Source organism: Rhyacophila brunnea, unplaced genomic scaffold, assembly GCF_057557595.1.
Source record: "Rhyacophila brunnea isolate RB1 unplaced genomic scaffold, BYU_Rbru_1.0 scaffold_11, whole genome shotgun sequence".
In the NCBI taxonomy this organism is placed as follows: domain Eukaryota; kingdom Metazoa; phylum Arthropoda; class Insecta; order Trichoptera; family Rhyacophilidae; genus Rhyacophila; species Rhyacophila brunnea.
The window spans coordinates 13682380-13702955 of NW_028232763.1; the positions used below are offsets into that span (position 1 = coordinate 13682380).

At 33.1% G+C, this 20576-nt stretch overlaps 1 protein-coding gene across 3 annotated transcripts in view; it reads left to right on the top strand.

Moving 5' to 3' along the window:
- Dscam1 (Down syndrome cell adhesion molecule 1) overlaps window positions 1-20576 on the top strand; it is a 275607-nt gene that overhangs the window by 158465 nt on the left and 96566 nt on the right. The window contains exons 5-6 of one of the 3 annotated variants that reach the window (XM_085959122.1): window positions 493-654; window positions 19618-19767. In XM_085959122.1, the coding sequence (XP_085815248.1) occupies window positions 493-654; window positions 19618-19767 (312 nt within the window). Of the gene's footprint in view, window positions 1-492; window positions 655-1700; window positions 1823-5277; window positions 5440-19617; window positions 19768-20576 lie in introns of those variants that run through there. The other 2 variants (XM_085959094.1, XM_085959099.1) reach the window with 2 other exon arrangements.

Here is a 20576-nt window from a genome sequence, read left to right on the forward strand (position 1 = left end):
CTGAAGTATTTTCAATATATGGAATGTTACATTCTCAAATCTTGCGAATTATTCGTTGAATAAAAAAAATGGGTTATCTATTAATGTTTGATTGGAATCGCAATCGAAGACGAACTGAACAAATCTAACCACCCAAAGATACAAAATGTCCGAATAGTAAACTTAAAAATCGACGAGATAGTTTTAGGAATCAGTTTAGAGAGGTCTTCATCAGCAGTAGATGGATCCATACCGATAATGTTAATGATATTCGTAATATAATGATAATTGTATTTTTTCGTTCGTTTGATTATACAAGTATTTGAATTGAATGATAACTCAATTGACAGGGTAGATATCAATACGATAGATTTTTCTCCTGTAACTGTAACATGTCTAAACAGAGATTCGGCTTGTCTATTATTTTGAATTGTCGGATTGATTGAATTGATTATTATTTATGGTCTTCAGAGTATAACAGTGTATACATAAATGCTTTTGTTTTATCATTAGTTGTATCCCAGCATTACGATACCGACGTAAATAAGGAGTATGCCATCACTGGGAACAGTGCCGTTTTGAAATGTCAAGTTCCATCGTTTGTAGCTGACTTCGTTACAGTATTATCCTGGCACACTGACCAAAAAGAGGATATATATCCTGGAGACAATTACGGTCTGTTTATTTATCTCTTTGTTTTCGTGAATCCTTTTTCCAGTTACCCCATCGAATCCTAGTTTTCCATATTTTTAACTCAAAAACGATGAGGTTTATTAATTGATTGTCCTTTTTTATTTGTTTGATAATATAGTCGTACAGCAATTCTATGAGGCCGAGGTGAACAATGAATATGTCATCCGTGGAAATGCTGCAGTGTTAAAGTGCTCCATTCCTTCATTCGTTGCTGATTTCGTGTCGGTTTTATCTTGGCAAGATGAAGCAGGGAACACTTTTACCATCGAAACTGCGTCTTCCCCAGCTGAACCCGGTACACTAAATGATTACAATCGATGCGTTTGGTCCACTCAATCCTAAATCCAACATAAATCCTCGATGTTGTAATCACTTTTCTATTTGCTCCTTTATTTGTGTTTATTTTTCTTCTTTAGTTGTTAACCAGTACTATGAAGCTGAGGTGGTATCTGAATATGTGATCCGTGGTAACACCGCAGTTCTCAAGTGTAATATTCCATCTTTCGTGGCTGATTTCGTAAAAGTTGAAGCGTGGGTTGGCTCTGATACTTCGGAATATTTGCCGTCGCAAGACATCGGTAAACTCTCTTGCCAAATATGTATTCGTTCTTCATCTGTCCTTCACCTTTTGATTATCCCATGTCAAACATTATCCTTTGAAACTCGTATTTTATTACTGATGTTGTATTGTCTACCTCCACAGTTGTTAATCAATTCTATGAAGCAGAGATTATGACTGAGTACGTCATCAAAGGGAATACAGCTGTACTGAAGTGTTCAATTCCTTCATTTGTCGCTGATTTTGTAAAGGTTGAATCTTGGATAGACGAAAAAGGAGAGATCTTACAAGTCTCTGATCATCTTGGTAAAATCCATAAAATATATTATGTTCCATGTCCTTTAACCCGTCTCCGAACAACGCCAATATTATCCATGTAAATTCCTTGATATATTCACAATAAAACTTATATTTCAGTGGTATCGCAGAACTTCGTCACTGAAGCTGAAAATGAATATGTCATCAGAGGGAATTCAGCTGTTATGAAATGTAAAATACCTTCGTTCGTCGCCGACTTCGTTTACGTTGACGCTTGGATTTCAGATACAAACGAAATTTTCACCAGAACCGACGATTCCATTACAGATTATGGTAATGTCAACGACAATATGGAAAGCATTTCTCCGAATCCTCTCCAGTTTATGAATCCTTCGATCCTTTTTATACACATATTATAGGTGAAGCTGAAACGTTATATAATTATTTTACTTAATTATAAAATGTTTTAATCTTATTATCCGTACACAGTGGTTGCGCAGTCTTACGAGGCAGAAGCTGATAACGAATACGTCATAAGAGGAAACGCTGCAATAATGAAGTGTGAAGTTCCTAGTTTCGTTTCCGATTTTGTCGTGGTGGAAATGTGGACTGATTCTCAGGGAGGAACTTACTACCCTGGCGGTGACAACGGTAATAACTGCCAATCCTAGTACTAACCACAAACAAACCCTTTCTCCTTCAAACCGTTTATGTTCCGTTGTTGCTTGTCGTTGAATGCCATGTTTCTATTTCAGCTCAATCTTCGTCTGATTTTTCTCTATGGCTGTCTGCACCAATATTTTCTGTAGTATTATTGCATCAATTTCTTTGACTGTATATTCTTTAATCGATTTAATTTTGTCTTTTCCCGTGTTAACTAATATAAATTAATAACCCAATTTACGGTATTTTCTGTATTTCAGCTCCAGCATTGGGTAATATTTTTAATACTTGTTTGAATCAGAATTGTCTTAAATGAAACTTGTTTCGTTGTCGCTGAAATCGCCATTGTTACATTTAATTTTGTCTTTATTTCCATACAGCCGTTCACCAATTTTATGAAGCCCGCGTCAATGATGAATTTGTCTTGCGTGGGAACACGGCCCTCCTCAAATGCATCGTCCCTTCTTTTGTGGCAGATTTTGTCCAGGTCACTAGCTGGCATACAGACGACGGTGCTACATTTTTGTCTAATATTACCAATGCAAATGACGGTAATTTGAATAATTTTGCTTCACAACGACAGTTATATGTATTTTCCATCCACTCCAATCCATTTCCTCATATCCGTAGCATATTAAATTTATTCAATGCGAAGAAACAGCAGTGTGGCAGACATTTTTTTCATATATGTTAGGTGCATCGTATTTAGTTATACTTATGACTCTGCGATAAGAATAATGAATGAATGAACTGCGATTTCACTGTCTTCATAGAAGCAAAATATTTATTAAAATAACATTAAGTTATCTTTTTTAACCTCTTTTCAGGGTAACGGGTTACACTCGTGGCATAATAATATCGTATTTTGTATTATATTTTTATCGTATACCTACTTGTATAATTTATTAGAATTATGATACAAGTAGATACCTACATACGTATTCGACAATAAATTTAGCTAGTAATGATTATTTTCCAATTATAAACGAAGTATTGAATTATAATGGTGGATACAATATTTTGTGTTAATTCCATTGTAAGTTTGATACAATATATTTATATATATATATAAATATATATATATATTGAAAAACCTCAGAAACATAATATCTACATATTAAAATAAATCTAAAAAAAATTGGACTCGTTTAGAGGCGAAAACACTTACCGGAAAGTGAAACACATGAGGTCGAGTAACGCTCGATTCAACTATTATACTTATGTATGTTTCTGAAGTTATTTAAAATTATGTTTTTTTTCTATAGTAAAGAATGTAACAATCTTAACCTTATGTACCTGCCTATATTCAGTACTTATTGAATAATAAAAAAATAATAATCAATACATAATTTAAAAATATCTCTAATAGGTACCTATTAGATTTTTTTTAAATACGACGCCCGACGGGAGTTGAACCTGTAAGCACTAGACCGTCGGTTAGTAATTAGGGCAGTTAATTGATACTTTGATTTAAAACACAAAAACCGATAGCCAAACATAACGCAGTTTGATGAGCATTTCATGTAAAAACTGCTAGTTAATTTCACAAATTATGTACCTATGTTCAATATAAATAATGTTAGATTCTTAAATCATGTGAATTATTCATTGCACAAAAGAAATTGTTTATTAAATGATCAAGACGTTAGTAGTTCTAAGTTTATTTGTTAACGCACCAAAGACGGTATTGTAGAATTATCAAAAAAAGTTTCACGCGTGTTCACGCAGTGATGCTGGCCGCAAGCTATGATTTAGTCGCCTTTAACAATCTTTCTTTATACATTTATAATTGTGTACCGACATTTTTCACATAATTTTCATTGTTCTTTGTGTTTATGTACTTGTTTTCTGCTGTTTTTACAATTACAGATTTCAAAGACTATCCGTAAAACGCCTAGATGTTCAGTCATTAAATTATTATTTTACAATTTCTATCATTATAGCTGTACATCAAACGTACGAACCTCGCGTGATTGACGAGTACGTCCTCCGAGGAAACGCAGCCATCGTGAAATGTCTGATCCCATCATTTGTAGCGGACTACGTTCAGGTCATCGAGTGGGTAATGGACGATGGCCAATCTTACACTCCTTCATTCTCTACTGACAGACTATCAGATAGCGGTAAAACAATATGGCGACTTCACATCAGCTGTTACATTTAATTTCCTTTCTCCCTGTCCAATGTATTCTCACGTCCTTTCAAAATGTTTTTAATATAATCAATATTGTTGATTGAAGGAAATCTCCGAGACGTATTTAGGACACGACAATTCGCGTGACGTTGTTGTAAATAATAAAATGTCCATGTTTTATTTGCATATTTTGTTGTTTTTCAGCTGATATGATAACACGAACTGACAGCCGAACTGTCTAGTTTATTCATGATATTTTAGCAAGAATCAAATTGACATGTATCACAAATAAAATTGACATTTTAATCTTGAAAAATTAACTAAAGATACCCAATCAAATATGATCAGAAAATATATTTGTCGCACCTATTATTAGTTTATATAGCCAACAAGGGCAACAAGTGCCTACCCACTTACATACTTAATATTATGTTTTTTTTCTATTAGGTACCTACCTAGGTAGGTACTAATACCACCTCAATTTCTTTTTATTGATTTTAATAATTTTTGTTACGGATTTCGAAAAATAAGATATTACCTACATTATGATAAAAACTATGGAATCTATTCAAACTTATCAATTTACGATAATCTTTCTTTTTTCTGAAATCGAAAAATGTAAGTACTAGTTATTGATTCAGTTTACCATTATTTATATTGAATTCATAACATCCATATCTCTAAAACTACTAGTTCTACAATATTTTTTTTGGGTGATAGTATTTTTGGCCATATTATTTATAGTCTATTGGAAAAAGTTTCCTTCGCCAAGGCAGTGGACAAATAAGAGCAATTCCATCAATGTGATAGATACATTAACTCAATTTGATTCTTTCAATAATTATCAAGATTGTTGACGTATTGTTTTACATTTTTAACATTATGTATGTACTTTATTGTTTGTTTTGAAAATGTGTAATTCTGCTACGTTTGCAGGACGATACTATAATATATTTTTATTTGTTACTATTGATTAATTTCGACGTTTCAGCCGTGAACCAATATTACGAGGCACAGGTCTACGATCTTTTCGTCATAAAGGGCAACGCGGCCGTTTTCAAGTGTCATATTCCATCCTTCGTCAGCGACCACGTGGAGATAGCATCCTGGCACGACACCAACGGCGGAGAGTACCTGTACCCTTCTGAATATGGTACTCCAGACAAAGAGAACGATTCAAATCCATATTTCCTTTATCCACACTCCCTTTCGTATTCAAATGTCTATCCTCTCGTTCAAACATGGAACGGTTTATTTCATTATTCGATGTTGTTTTGTTTTCGATGTTTTTTTGTTTGTTTGTAAAGGAAACGCTGCTGGTTGGAATTTCTTCTTTATCCTGAGGATGGATTGTTCTTCTAATGTTTATCAACTTACCGTGTCTTTTGTATTGTCAGAGCGTGTTGCCATTCTTTATTATGCTCTAATACAGAGGGGGGCAAACTTTTTGGATGGAGGGCCAAATTCAAGATATCAAAATGAGCGGCGGGCCGCAAGTAAAATACCATTTTTAGATATACACTATTTATTATCACGAAAAATAAACATTACAAAAAAATTAATGAGAAGAATGAAACTGTTGTACATTTTTTAACATTTTTTTTTTAATTCAGGTGTTATTTTGTAGTTGATATTCTCAAAACTGCTTGTAAATGGGCATCGGAGATATTTGATCGTAAAGAATTTTTATTGAGGTTCATGATCGAAAATGTTTGTTCACATATTATATAGGTTTTTCCAAAAATAACGAACATTTTTCTTTCATAATCTTTAAGTTGGTCGAATTTGTCTCAATTAAGGGCATTGTAAACTTTGTAGATTTCTTCACGACGATGCAATTCTCTTAAATCAGTGTCACACTGCAGATCAGTAATCTCAAGCTGTAGCTCTGTCGGTAAACTATCAACATCTATTGAAAATGGATCGCGTACTATTGCTAAACTTGTCTCAATTTTTCGGATGTCGCCAAATCGTTGTGAAAAATCGTCATTCAGGGCTTTAATAATTTTACCATATTCTTCAAATTTATATTCTGGTATATTTATAAGTGGTCCACGTTGTTATTCGATATTTGTCGAAGGAATAACTTTTAATTGAAATCCATTCAAACTTTTTACCATATCATGGGCATATATTTTTTTTCATACAACGCGGAGTTAAAAGTATTTAAATGTGTCACGATGTTCAACGTAGAAAATAGTGGTTACATAGTGTGAGATGAGACGCAAGGAAGACGTACTGAGATAATACATTTACGAAACAACAAATTCTTCAAATTTTAATCTATTGTCAAAAGTTATTCGTAATCAGAAGTACAATTAATGATGGCGGGCCGCAAAAAAATACCCGGCGGGCCACATGCGGCCCGTGGGCCGCAGTTTGCCCTCTCCTGCTCTAATACAATGTCAGTAGTTTGTAACCCTCGGGTTTATCAAACCACAATTTTAACCGCTGATAGAGAATATTTATTAATCAATATAAAAAAGTAAATTATGATTTTCGCTACTGTATTCATCCCACCTATTGGGTATTTGCTATGGATCAAACACACATTGAAAAAACGACATAATATTTTTTGCCAGACGCATGATTCGAACCCGCACTCATATCCTTAGAGACGGGTGCTCAACCTACTTATCCACCGTTGGGAATAAAATAGTCCAGTGGCGAGGGGTGGAGGTAGGCTGCTAAGATTCGACATAAAGAGTGGATACTAATCTTTGTCATTCATACTTATTGGTTTTCAACGAGCTAAGAATACAATGGTGTTGGTTAGTTTTTTTTAATTCATTAAGACCTGCCTACCCAAACCATAATCGATAAAAATATTCGTATATCTAAAATTACCTATGTATTGTGTAAAAGCATAATTTTACATATTTTATAGATAAACGAATATTTTTTGACTATTATCTACTATGGCTTGGATTAGGCAGGGCTTAATTGAATTTTAAAAACTAACAAGCTGTGTATAATATCTATACATTGTAGTCTTAGTTCAATGAAAACAAATACGTTTGACTGACAAAGTTTAGTGTGCACTATTTATGTTGAATCTTAACAGCCTACCCTTCGCCATCGTGAAATACATACATAACTAAAAATACAACAGGCATTATCATAACTTATTAGTTATTACGGTTTATTAATTAGGTAGATATTTAAAATTAATTACATATATTTCCATTGGATGGAGAGCACCTCAGTCACCTGCGCTTTGCAGATGATATTGTTGTACTCTCACAGGACCCGAAAGACCTCCAAGGTAGAATGCAAGAACTCGCGGATGTCAGTCAAACGGTCGGTCTAAAGATAAATGTCTCAAAGACAAAAGTGATGAGTAACTGTTTTTCGGACCCTGCGATTATCTGTATTTCTGGCACCCAACTCGAGCAAGTCAGCAGCTACGTCTATCTCGGACAGCAGGTGTCCATAAACGGAAGCATGCACGATGAAATTGCTCGAAGAACAAAGCTGGGATGGAGTGCTTTCGGACGTCTGAATAGTATCTTCAAGAGTGACCTACCATTATGTCTTAAGCGTAGGGTGTTCAACCAATGTGTGCTACCCGTGCTCACATACGGCTGCGAGACGTGGACCCTCAACACGAGAGATGTCCAAAGGCTAAGAGTCACACAGCGAGGCATGGAGAGGTGCATGTTGGGCATCACGCGAAAGGACCGCAAGAGAAACGAATGGGTTAGGAAGCAGACAAGAGTACGCGATGTAATAGACGTTGCCAAACAGCTGAAATGGAGATGGGCGGGGCACATTGCTCGCCGAAAGGACGGCCGCTGGACAAATGCCGTCATCCAATGGTACCCAAGGGGTACGAAACGGCCACAGGGTCGCCCTAAAAGCCGCTGGGTTGATGAACTGGTAAAGTTCGGCGGAAATACGTGGCAGCGAACGACACAGGACCGAGAGAGTTGGAGAAAGCTTGGGGAGGCCTTCATCCAGCAGTGGATTGACCCCGGCTGATGATGATGATGATGACATATATTTGGCCGATTTATAGTTTACCCTTTATGAAAGTGTGAAATAAATCAGATCGCTATGTTCCACGTGGAAGATAATATGGGCGCGGTTTGCTTTATGTCGCCATTAAAATATATTAACTGCTGTAGTTTTGTGTTTTATGTCATCTCTAGCTTTTTAAATAATTATTTTATTCTGTTATCGTTGGATAGAGTGCAGGCTTTGGAATTATGAGGTCAGACATTAACCTCACCTGTAATTATTAAAATGGCATAATAATGTGGATACATATATTTTATATAAATGAAATAATTAGTTGTACATACCTATTCACAGGCATCGGGTGTGTTTTTTCAACACTTTTACAGCGCTCTACAAAATCAATGTTCTTAACAGGCGATTGAATGTCAGAATCAGATACCTACGTGATTTTTTAAGCTTTTCTGTGTTGCCAATTGAAAATATTCCACCCGGAAGAACATTCGGCACATTTTTCATATATTTTCTGAGCAATGATGTGAATATATACTCAGTATTAGGGAATCCAATCCCGAGCCAAAATTCTGATCCCGGGATTTCGGGATTACAATTTGATTTGGCATTTTTTCCATTGTTTATATAAAATTTTTATATTTACAAATAACATTGATAAAATCGGACAAAAATAAATCTAGTATAATTTATACTATTTAAGACATTTATTGTTGATATTGTATACCTACGTTCAATCTTGTAAATACACAAGTTTAACGGAGTAAATAATATTGTAATATAAATAATAATGTGAATTTAATAGGAGATTGCTGTTTCTGATAGTAAAGACTTAATGAATGGATTAGCGAGATTTAAAATAGTATAGCAAATAATCATGGCGTACTTATGGCCTTTCCGCTTCATAAATCTAATTAGTCAGCCAAATCTGAAACTGCCGTAAAACGTATGATACGAGTATCATGGTGGAATAACTTTGTTAATAGTGCGAAGCATTGTTTTTTTCCAATCTTTCAATTTTTTATAATTTATGTGAAAAAATAAAATGAATCGGCAACCTACACATGGGTATAAATCAAACTTCATTCAAACTTAGTTTATTTTTAATGTAGCTATTTTTTATTAAAAGTATTTTTTCTGTTATATTTTTGCTTTTACTTTATTTTCCATAAAAATGGATAAAAAAATCAATCCCGAAATCCCGGGATTATGTTTATCAATCCCGGGATTCATAGGTATCGAAAATAGCTCGGGATCCCTATTCAGTATGAGTGTGGGTCAAATGGTTTTAAGGACAAATTAAAAAAAAATTAAAAAAAAAAAAAGACACAAGTGTTGCCAACCGTACTATATTTATAGTATTTGTATTATAATTTTGGTCCGCGTACTATGTGCGATATAAAACAGATATAGTACGCCCAAAATACTATAATTTTGCAATATAAGAAGATTTGGAGAATTTGGGAAAAAAGTGCTCGAAAAACGAAAAAAATCCCTTGACTTTGGTTTAAAACGAAATTCCTTGAATTCTTCGGTAAGCATTTTTAGTCGGAAGAGATACCTAAATAAAAAGAAGTCTCGGAGTTTCACAAATTCTCCGTTATTTTTTTTCTGAGAAACAAAATACCTATACATCTTCAACAGATGACAACGCGTATTATATTTTTTCCCCAAATACTATAATTTTGGAGGCTCTGTACTATAATTCCACTTTGAAAAGATTTTGCTAAATCAAAGAACGCAGTCTAAAAAAACCTATAGTCACCGTACCTATAATTATGTTATAGCATCATAACATGAATATATTATTGTGATCGTATGATCGATTACTGAAAGCTATACCTACATAATGAACCACTGAGGTCATTCATAGTGATCAACATTTTTATTTATATTACATTATCCATGTGGTATCCAGCCGTTCTTTATTTTAGATTTCAGTTCAGAGTCCCTCATTTTAGCACGGTGACCTTTAGATTAATTTTTCTTTTAAAAAAATACTTTTTTTGCTTTATTTGGAAACTCGCTCCTATTTTATTTTGCCCCCACAAATCGTTTTTAAATGAAAAACTTCGATTACCAGCTCAGCAAAGTTATGGAAAACTCTCGAATCTGATTCTGAAGAGGGAGTTATGAATTGAGAGGTCAAAAAACCGTAGATCTATTATATTATGCATAATATCAATTCAATCGAAGAAAATAAACACTGGACTTAAAAGAGTCGACTGTTGAAACGGAAACCATTAGTATGTGCTGAACTGAAGATTATTTTTAGAATGCAAAATGCAATGTTTGGGCACTGGCTTTCTATTATTATTATTATAGAGAGGAAAATCCATCAATCGGTAATGTTATTGATACTTCCACTTTTCACCGTAAGATGTCAGTATTTTGCCTCGATATCTATTATAATAGGTATGCATTATCCAGATGTGAATTAGGTACTGCGATAGATATACATACATAGATATTTAAATTAATTTACCTATCGGCAATTGATTCTACCTACAATTTATTTTTTAGTTTACGTTAAATAGTGCTTGACACCCACGGTGGCCGCGCGGCTTAAGCGTTGGACTATAACGCCGTGGGTCCCATGTTCGAATTCTGGGGCTGGCAAGTACACATGTTGTTTTTCGTCAGGGTATGAACCTAATAGGTTGAGCAAGTGGCTGACACCCATTTCTCGTAAAAAACAAAATCTGTTAATACAAACCTCTACTCTGTGGAGGCCCATATGATACTATTAGAATCGGACATGGTCGAAGAAAGAAAAAAAAGAAAATTGTGCTGTTATTTTCGCGCACCGCGGGCCAGAGTATATCAAGTTCCCTTCCTGTTTGGAGGATCGAGGTTTCGTATTCCGTAAATGGGTTAAATTCACGTGTGTTCAGTAGCGGGTTTCAGCCCGAAGCCCGAGGCACTGACTGATTTTGAGGCCCCCATTTCAACTACGGACGTACGTAATAAAAATATCAATGTATCTCTTTCCTAGAATCACATCCCGTTACTAAAAATATCTATTGGTACTTATTGAAGATGACAGTGATGGTACATAATAATATTAGTTGCTTACTTTTTTGTGTATAAGTGCCTACGTATATGTAGAGCTAGTTATTTCTCGGCCTTTTACGTTTTTGGAGATTCAGGAATATTTGTTTTCTCGAGAATTCGAGATTGGTTTTTTGATGTCTCGAGAATTCTCTACATTCTTTAGCCGGGGAAGTCATAATCAAATCGAGAGGTTCTTTTTGGCTGTTGCGACCAATATAAGCGATATATCAAATTTTCATGGGCAGTTAGCCTAGTGATAATTTTTCGATTTCTCGAGAATTTCATAGCTGATTAAAATTTCGGAAAATTAATTGCTCGAGATTCGAAATTAGCGTTTTCTGATCATTTCTCGAGCATTCTAGATATGTTTGAGTGGTTGTCTACCTGTTTGATGTTAGTTATGCTATGGGTAATATTGTACTTATACCTAATAAACTTGTGATAAATACGCATAGCTTTACGATTTTGGTATTATTTATTGTATGACTAGTTTGGATTGTTTCGAGGCCCCCTTTTAAATCTGCGCCAAAGAAAATCGCCGCTTTGTGTGTTGTAATTGCAACGTTTTTCTAAGTTTGTATTCTTATTTGTCCTGTGGTTGTCCGGTACAAATCTTGCAATCGATTTTTAACTAACTTCTCGACTAGCTAGACATTTGAAACTTTTAGAATATATCAGAACACGACGACAATGCATTCTTTTATTACTTTTGGCCATCTTTAAGTAGAATTGAATTCATTTTCAGTTAATTCTGTTTTGTATGAAAAGTTATTTCGACACCATTATTGATTGCTAGGGGTCTAGGGTCCTAGCAACTAAATTATTAATATATACGCGCGTTACTATGGAAATCAATATGACATGTAAAGTATAAATTTTTTTGATCGTTTAAGTTAGTCAAGTCAAGTTTATATGGCTCAACAGAAAATTTAAAAACGTTGTATATAAAAAGTTCTTTTTATCTTGTAATTATTTTTAAATCAGTTCATCGACCCAATGAGTTCAACGATCTTCCAACAATCAACTATTGCAAAATTTCTAACCACACTATATTTTATAAAGGGGAGAGGAGCTATGCTTATATTATTATATTGTTTATGAGGAACTGGTAGTTTACCTACTAATGATTAAGCTATTTATCATGACTTTAATCCGTTTAAGTGACGACATTAGCAACTTGTGAAACACGTGTTTTAACACGATTCATGAATTAACAAACAATAAAAGAATTCATTTTATTACATCTTACGAATAGAGAAATATAAATATTTTAATTAAATTGGTTTGCCAATGTTGTGTCATGACAGTACACTGTATTGGTAATGGCAGACTGCATCGAAAACGAAAGTTGCGGAGAAATCAGAAGTTACCGCCTGTCTCGGTCGACCGCCCGATGACAACTGAAATACTGAAAACTAGAAAATTCGCCAGACTCACAGGGACGCCGGCCGCGCGTTGCCGTGGCGTCGACTTTTCTATTTCCACGCTAATTCGGTTATTAAACTCGACGCGGACAGACGTCGATTATAGTAAAGTTGACTGCTTCATTTTACCGGCAGCATTTCCACTTGTTGCATTCGATATCGAATCGCAATTCAATATTACACAGGTATTCGAGATTAAATCGATTGCGGAAAATATAGCATTTCTCTTTAAGCGTATTTTCATCGGGTAGTATTTTATAACTATTTTGACAAGTATTATAATTATCATGGCAAGTATTTACATTGTTTGGTAAGTATATATTCCTAACATGACCTGACAAAGTCGATCATGATGTCCTGATGGAAAAACTCCAACTTATTGGATTGTCTGATCGATTTTTGAAGCTATTCGGGAGTTATTTTAGGAACCGTCAACAATACGTATCGTACGGCCTTTATCAGTCACAGACCTTTAACACATTTTCTGGTGTCCCTCAGGGCTCAAACTTAGGGCCGTTGCTGTTCACGATTTTTATAAATGACATAGCATTGGTAATAAAAAATGCTATGTTTTTGTTGTTCGCTGATGACTTGAAACTCTTTTTGGAAGTTGTCACCTTGGACGATTGTCGTCAGCTCCAACTTGATATAGATAATATATTAGATTGGGGCAGGCGTAACAAACTAGAATTCAATATTGATAAATGCAATCTTTTGTCGTTTACCAGAGCCTCAAAAGTGTTGTTTTTCCAATACTCGATGCATGGCAGAGTTCTGTCACGAATATCATCTGTAAGGGATCTTGGTTACCATTTGTAACAAGGCGCTTAAAATAATGGGCTTCGTCATGCGTACTTCCCGGGTCTTTTCGGATGTTACGTTATTAAAACTTTTATTTAATTCTTTAGTTCGAAGCAGACTTGAGAGTGGGTCTATTGTTTGGGCACCGCATCAGTTGAAGTATGGCCTTATGGTGGAGAGGGTTCAGAAGAAATTCTTGAGACTCCTTTATTTGAGGTTGTACGGATACTATCCGTGGCTTTATCCAACTGACTTTCTCTTAGGCATGCTTACATACTGCAGTTTGCAATTTAGAAGAAATCTTTATTTAGCTATGTATTTTTTTCGACTTATACGAGGTATAAATGAGAACTCTGCCATTCTGGGCAGTGTTGACCTGTGTGTCCCTGATAACTATCTTAGAAATAGAGAACATCAGTTGTTTATTCTCCCAAGGTGCAGAACCAACCTGCCACTGGTAATGCCAATTGGGAGGGCGATAACTATGTTCAACGAAATTGCTTCGGGTGTTGATATATTCCACCTACGTGAGGATGAGTATAGGTGGACGTTATTTTATAAATTTTTAAAATAGGGTCTGCTTAACTCATCCGGTGTATTTCCATGTACCTATATAATTAATATTTTTGTATGTACATATTTGTTTAATAACATATTATCTATCTCTTTTTTATGTCATGTTGTGAACGTCTTAAACTTATAATTTGTAATGTCCACAATATGTAAAAATAAATAAATTGAAATTGAAAAAAAATTGAAATTGAAACATAATATTATGTTTTATTAATATTCTCTGTATATTAAGTAATAATAAAATATACATATTAAGTTTCGTTTGACGTTATAAACATGCATTATATTAGTGGCGAAGGGTGGAGGTAAGCTGTTAAGATTCGGCATAAATAGTGGACACTAAACTTTGTCAGTCGTATGTATTTGTTTTCATTGAAATGATAGGTACTACAATTTACAGATGGTGCTGGTTAGTTTTTAAAGTTCAATTAAACCCTGCAAAACCAAGCCATAATGGATAATAGTAAAAAAATACTCATTTAAAACTATGTAATTAAATCATGCATAACTTTGGATATTTTATAGATAGAATAATATTTTTTATCTATATAGTTTGGTGTAGGCAGGGTTTAATGAATTTAAAAAATGGCCCAACAATATGTGTAATATGTATTCTTAATCCAACAAAAAATAATTTGAAATACAAAAGCTTACTGCCAAAAAAATAAACGCTATTTAGAAAGCGCTTCAGAGAGTATTGTAAAAAGAATACTAGTTAATTTCGTCACAATTAGATAGGACGCACACAGGTTGATATATTATATTGGCGTCGGTTCGAATCCCGCCGGGCGTCGTACTTTTTTCAAAAAGATTTTTCTAGCGGTTATATATTTCCGAGGTGTTTTCAAATTATTTATGTTTATTAAAAGTATTATTTTTACAATTAATTATTAATGAAGTCATACAAATGGTCAGAAAGTTTTCTAAAAGCTTTCAACAAATCTTATTCGTGCTTTGCAAAGTGTACCCTATAATTTTAAAGAAACACCACAATATTTATACTATACACATGTAACTATTAATTAATAACATTTTTTCAGTGCATGATGATATCGACAGCAACGCTATCGTCGTTTGTTTTATTCACCTATCATAGATTTTAAAATAATGTTTTTATAATTGGAACTGAGCAGAAGACCCGAACGCATTTCTTGTTTTTTTAATCTAGTAGAATATTCGATAGCGTTATATTATGTACTTATCTACTTATTGACTATTTAGTCGTTGATATTAATACATTGTGACAATTGGATTTATGTTTTAAGTAACCTATATGAGGCGATTTCGATGTATAATTAATTAATAATCTTTAATAAGTTGTAACAATTTTTTGGAGTGGATATGACAGCGGGTAGCAGTCAAAGCCTCGGTAAAATATTTAAAAAAAGTTGTTAATTTAAGTAAGTAATTATAGTTGATACTATGTTTATCTTTTACCTGTGTTATCCCAGAAACGTTAGGTGAATGTATTTAAATCACTCGTGGACTGATTCTGTGAATAACACTTTATCAAATAATACATAAGTATTTATTCAATTTCTCCTGTTTGCTTTCCACTTTTCCAGTCGTCGCGCAGTCGTATGCTGTCAGTCTGATGGAGGAGTATGTCCTTCGTGGTAATGCAGCCATCTTAAAATGTCATATTCCCAGCTTCGTTGCAGACTATGTGGCCGTGGTCTCCTGGATTGAAATCGAAGGGGAAGACTCGAGGGAAATTTTGCCTAACCCTAAAGAAGATCCCAACGGTACCCACGCAATGTTCTTAATGTATAGCGGTTACATAACACTTTTTCATTGTCTGTATACATCGCAATGCTCTAATAGTGCAAATACGTCTACTGGTTATCCCGCGATAATATTGGTAACGTTGTGTACAAACGCAGTAATTTATATGTATATAGATAATGTTAAAGGTTTGTCCGCTATCTGTGTTTTAAACCAGGATCTCAATATGATTTATTAATTATTCTTTTACGGTTCTTGATTATATTAATACATAATATACACCTACATAAGCAGGGATGTATAAAAATACCTGTGTATCTTCAATTATTGATATTGTAGCTCAATTGTCAAAGGTTTTGAAAACAATTTTTAAACTGCATTATTTTTTGATGCCATTTTATTTGCGGTTGAGTGGGGCGATTTGCAAATTAATATTAAAAAATACCAGAATGTAATCCCGACTATGTCCGATCCTAAGAAGATCATATGGGTCTCCACAGAGTGGTGGTTTGTATTAACAGATTTTATTTTTTACAAGAAATGGATGGCAGCCACTTGCTCAACCTATTAGGTCCATATTCATACACAAATTGAAAAACAATATGTGCACTTGCCAGACCCAGGATTCGAACCTGGGACCCACGACGCTATAGGTCGACGCTTAAGCCGCGTGGCCATCGTGGATGTAATGACTATAATGTAATAAGTACACATACTTCATAGTGGCTTACTATCGAAGTAAGCCGGAAAGTTTATGGATAATATAGAACTACGTTTGTTAGTGAGGACAATTCTGGGTGAAATGAGCAAAATAGATGTTTTTTTAAATTGTTTTATTTATTGAATGCGTGAATAATTTACAAAATACAATGAAAATGTAAAGTTCGCGTAGGACAAAACGGAGCTATGCGCATAAAACGGCCGCCGTAACGCAGTTATTTCGGCCTGTTTTCCCTGACCTATCTTTCCAACTTTTAGGGTCTGACCGGTTTAATTATTAAACAAACCGTTAGGGGACTCCTTTGTATATAATTTTTGTTTCCTATGCTTATTTCTACAAACTTCATGAGCGATTCTAATGTAACACTTTTGTGGACATTATCACTGAGTGGTGGCGATTTATATTGCCGAATACAAATACGTAGACCTACATCAAAATACTTCATTCGGTTTCGTAGATTTACTTTGTAGAGTCCCATTTAACAATATGCAATATTATTAAATTCCAGAAAATAGAATTTATCGGTAACTAGGTAGCCATTTCGGTTGTCACCCCGTTGTCAAGGCTAACCGACAAATGGCATAATAAGTTAGCGACCAATAAACCATTTTTTGGAATTCTTGTTGTTTTTTGAATGGCTAATTAAATGTTATACTGTTTCCGGAGATAATAAACAATAAATCATGACATAGCCACAGATGCCTATAACCTATACTATGAGAATGATAAGAACTGATATTGTTATTGTAATGTTATTATACATTATTATTTGTTGACATATGTAAATCGTTTGTTCTAAAATCATTTTCCTTCAGACAGTTAACATTTAATTAAAATTTCGGAACTTCATAAAACAATCTTTACTGTAATAAATCTCCCTCAAAGTAAACATGCAATTAAAGTTAATAATAAAACAAATATATAAGTATATATCATCGAAATCAAATGACTAAAATCACTGAATATACGAACATATACGCAATCATTAGAAATATTTAAGTTTAGATTAAATAATAATCAAATCTAATTAAGATCCTTGGTTTAGGAAGTTTTGGTTTTTTAGTTAATGTCCCACTTCCTCTTAACAGAGTCCTATAAATTCCAATATCCTCAAATTAAAAATATAGTCGGTAAGCTTATTCTTTTGTAATGTTTGCCTATTTGATGTTTATCTAATATGATTATTTTAGGTTACCAGGTGGTACCCACATAATTACTGAGAAATATTAATTGGAGTAGGTGATCGTCTCTACCAGCTACATATATTATTAATTCATCTATGAATATTATTATCATTTTTGGTATTTTCTTGTTGTGCATTTTCAGACCAGGACTGTTGAAATATGTACTTGTCTATATTTTAAATATATCGTATACCTATTTCTATGTAATGTTGTATTGATTTCTAGTATTAAAATTTTTTTTTACAGAGAAATATGACATTTAACTAATCAACGATTGAGTTCAACCAGTATGTTTCATTTATTGTGTTGATTCTTGCATTGTTTTTTCTTAACAAGACAAACAAATCTAATCAAAGTATATACCTACGTTTTTTTACTTATAAGCTGACAATTTCCACTTCTTGTACACAAATTAAACAAATATTGTGTTCCCACAGGTTTAATTACATATTTTAAAAATCGTTAAAATATAAAATACATATTGTCATTTATTTTATAAACAACGTTTTTATAATGACGTTATCAATGTACTGTCTGCATCTTTGTAATTATTAACTTATGTAATTATTGACTTACTCATAATTATTATTATTATTACCTATATTATTATATTATGTTTTTTTTTACAATTAAGTACATAATCATATTATAATTCATTGTCCTGTCAACATATTTTCTCTATGTATAATTTTAAATTATCATTCCTTCTGCAATTAAAATTAATGATACATTATCTTATTGACTGTATATTATATTATTTTCTAGCTGAAATGTATGACTGGAAAATGCAGATCTTCACAATCTTCTTGGCTGTTATTTCATCAAATTATCATTGATACTTTTCTCCCCTTTATAATTTATCTTACCCTTTTTTATTATTTATTACAATCCTGTGGCTCCATAGGCTTCACAGCCTACCTCTTCCTCAAATGTTCCTTTCTTCATTTAGTTTATAAATGCATGCCATGAAATATATCAAATCAATTGAATGGTCACATATTAATATTTTAAGAATCTCATCTAATTTATGATAACATATAAAATAAAATTTCATAATTCAGTTGCAATTAAGTATAATCAATTTTAAATTTGTAACTATTTTATCATGTGACCCAAAAAATAAAGCCATTTTTTTAATAAATAATCATGGATGTATAAAATTGGTTAGGAACTGTCAAAAAAGCTCATCTTATGCCATCAAATTATGTTAGAAATATTATAATACAGTACCTACCCATTTTTATACTTTCATTTGTAATTAAATCATAAACTTAAAACCAAAGAATTTATCATAGACAAAAGTAAAACGTACACGTATATTTTACGTAATTTTTTTTGAAATGACTAGTGTTTCATATTAATACTAGACTTTTTTTATTTATTACAATTTAAAAATAGCATCCTTTCATAAATCTGAAAGAAGTTTTTTTTATATTATATAACCATCATTATTTAATTTAATATTTGCATAATTTTGTATGGTTATTAATTCATCTATTAAATTAAATTAAATTATCGCCACCCACGATGGCCGCCCGGCTTAAGCGTTGGCCTATTGCGTCGTGGGTCCCAGGTTCGTATCCTGGGTCTGACAAGTACACATATTGTTTTTCAATTTGTGTATGAGTCTGATTATGGACCTAATAGGTTGAGCAAGTCGCTGATATCCATTTCTTGTAAAAACAAAATCTGTTAATACAAACCTCCACTCTGTGGAGGCCCATATTATGATCCTATTAGAATCGGACATGATAGAAAGAAGAAAAGAAATTATTAAATTTTCTATGATAAATCTTTGGTTATAATTCGGAATGAAATAGTATCTCGGCGCCAATGTCAGAATATACTAATAATTATGTTAATTTTTTTTCATGGTACAGAGGGAAAATATTTAGTATTGCCATCTGGAGAATTACATATTAGAGATGTTGGACCCGAAGACGGTTACAAGTCATACCAATGCCGCACTCGCCATCGTCTCACTGGAGAAACTCGACTTAGCGCAACCAAAGGCCGACTCGTCATCACTGGTAAGAAAAAAATTGAAATTTGACATTCTTTTCAACCATTAGGAAAACAAAATTGTTCATATTACTATTAATTACCTACTTTAATTAATTAAATTCAGTATATTTGACGTAGCAAAGAAGATGGTGATAGCCTGCGCCGCGGAGGCAGGAGTGTGTTTGAACGTAGAATATGTCTTGGGGTTAGGGGTTGAAAAGTAACTCATTGATTCGTTGTGCTCATTACAAAGATAATAATATGACTAATCCTATGTATTATAATAATGTTTCAAAGATCAATTTGTATGTATGGTGTTAAATATCCAGCCATCTTGATTTAGAAAATATTAAACCATTTTAGTTTAAAACAACAGCGACTGACTCTGCTCTGTAAATATTTTATTGTAGTTGAATCAAAAGTGGTTTGTCAATATTTTCATAGATGCCACAGTACGTCATATATTAGATATTCATGTCAGATATTCATTCCAATTTACCCTATAGATACAGAAAAAAATTTAGGCTTAAAAAATATGATCAATTATGTTTTCCTTTCTATTAATGTGTTTTGTTTCAATCTACTTTAGAAGTGCATTGGTATTTATGATTTATTTTAATAGATTAGCAATAAATAATTCGAATTATTATATTTGTATTTGAATTCGATTTTAATCAAATATCAATTTCCATTGTACCTATTAAATAATTAGTAAAATGATGATGTGAATAAAAAAAAAACAAAATAGATTAATATTATAAAACACCTCTTTAAAATTAACTGCAACAATTTTGTTTGATAACTCATTGATTTTTAAAAAATATTTTTTTTTGTA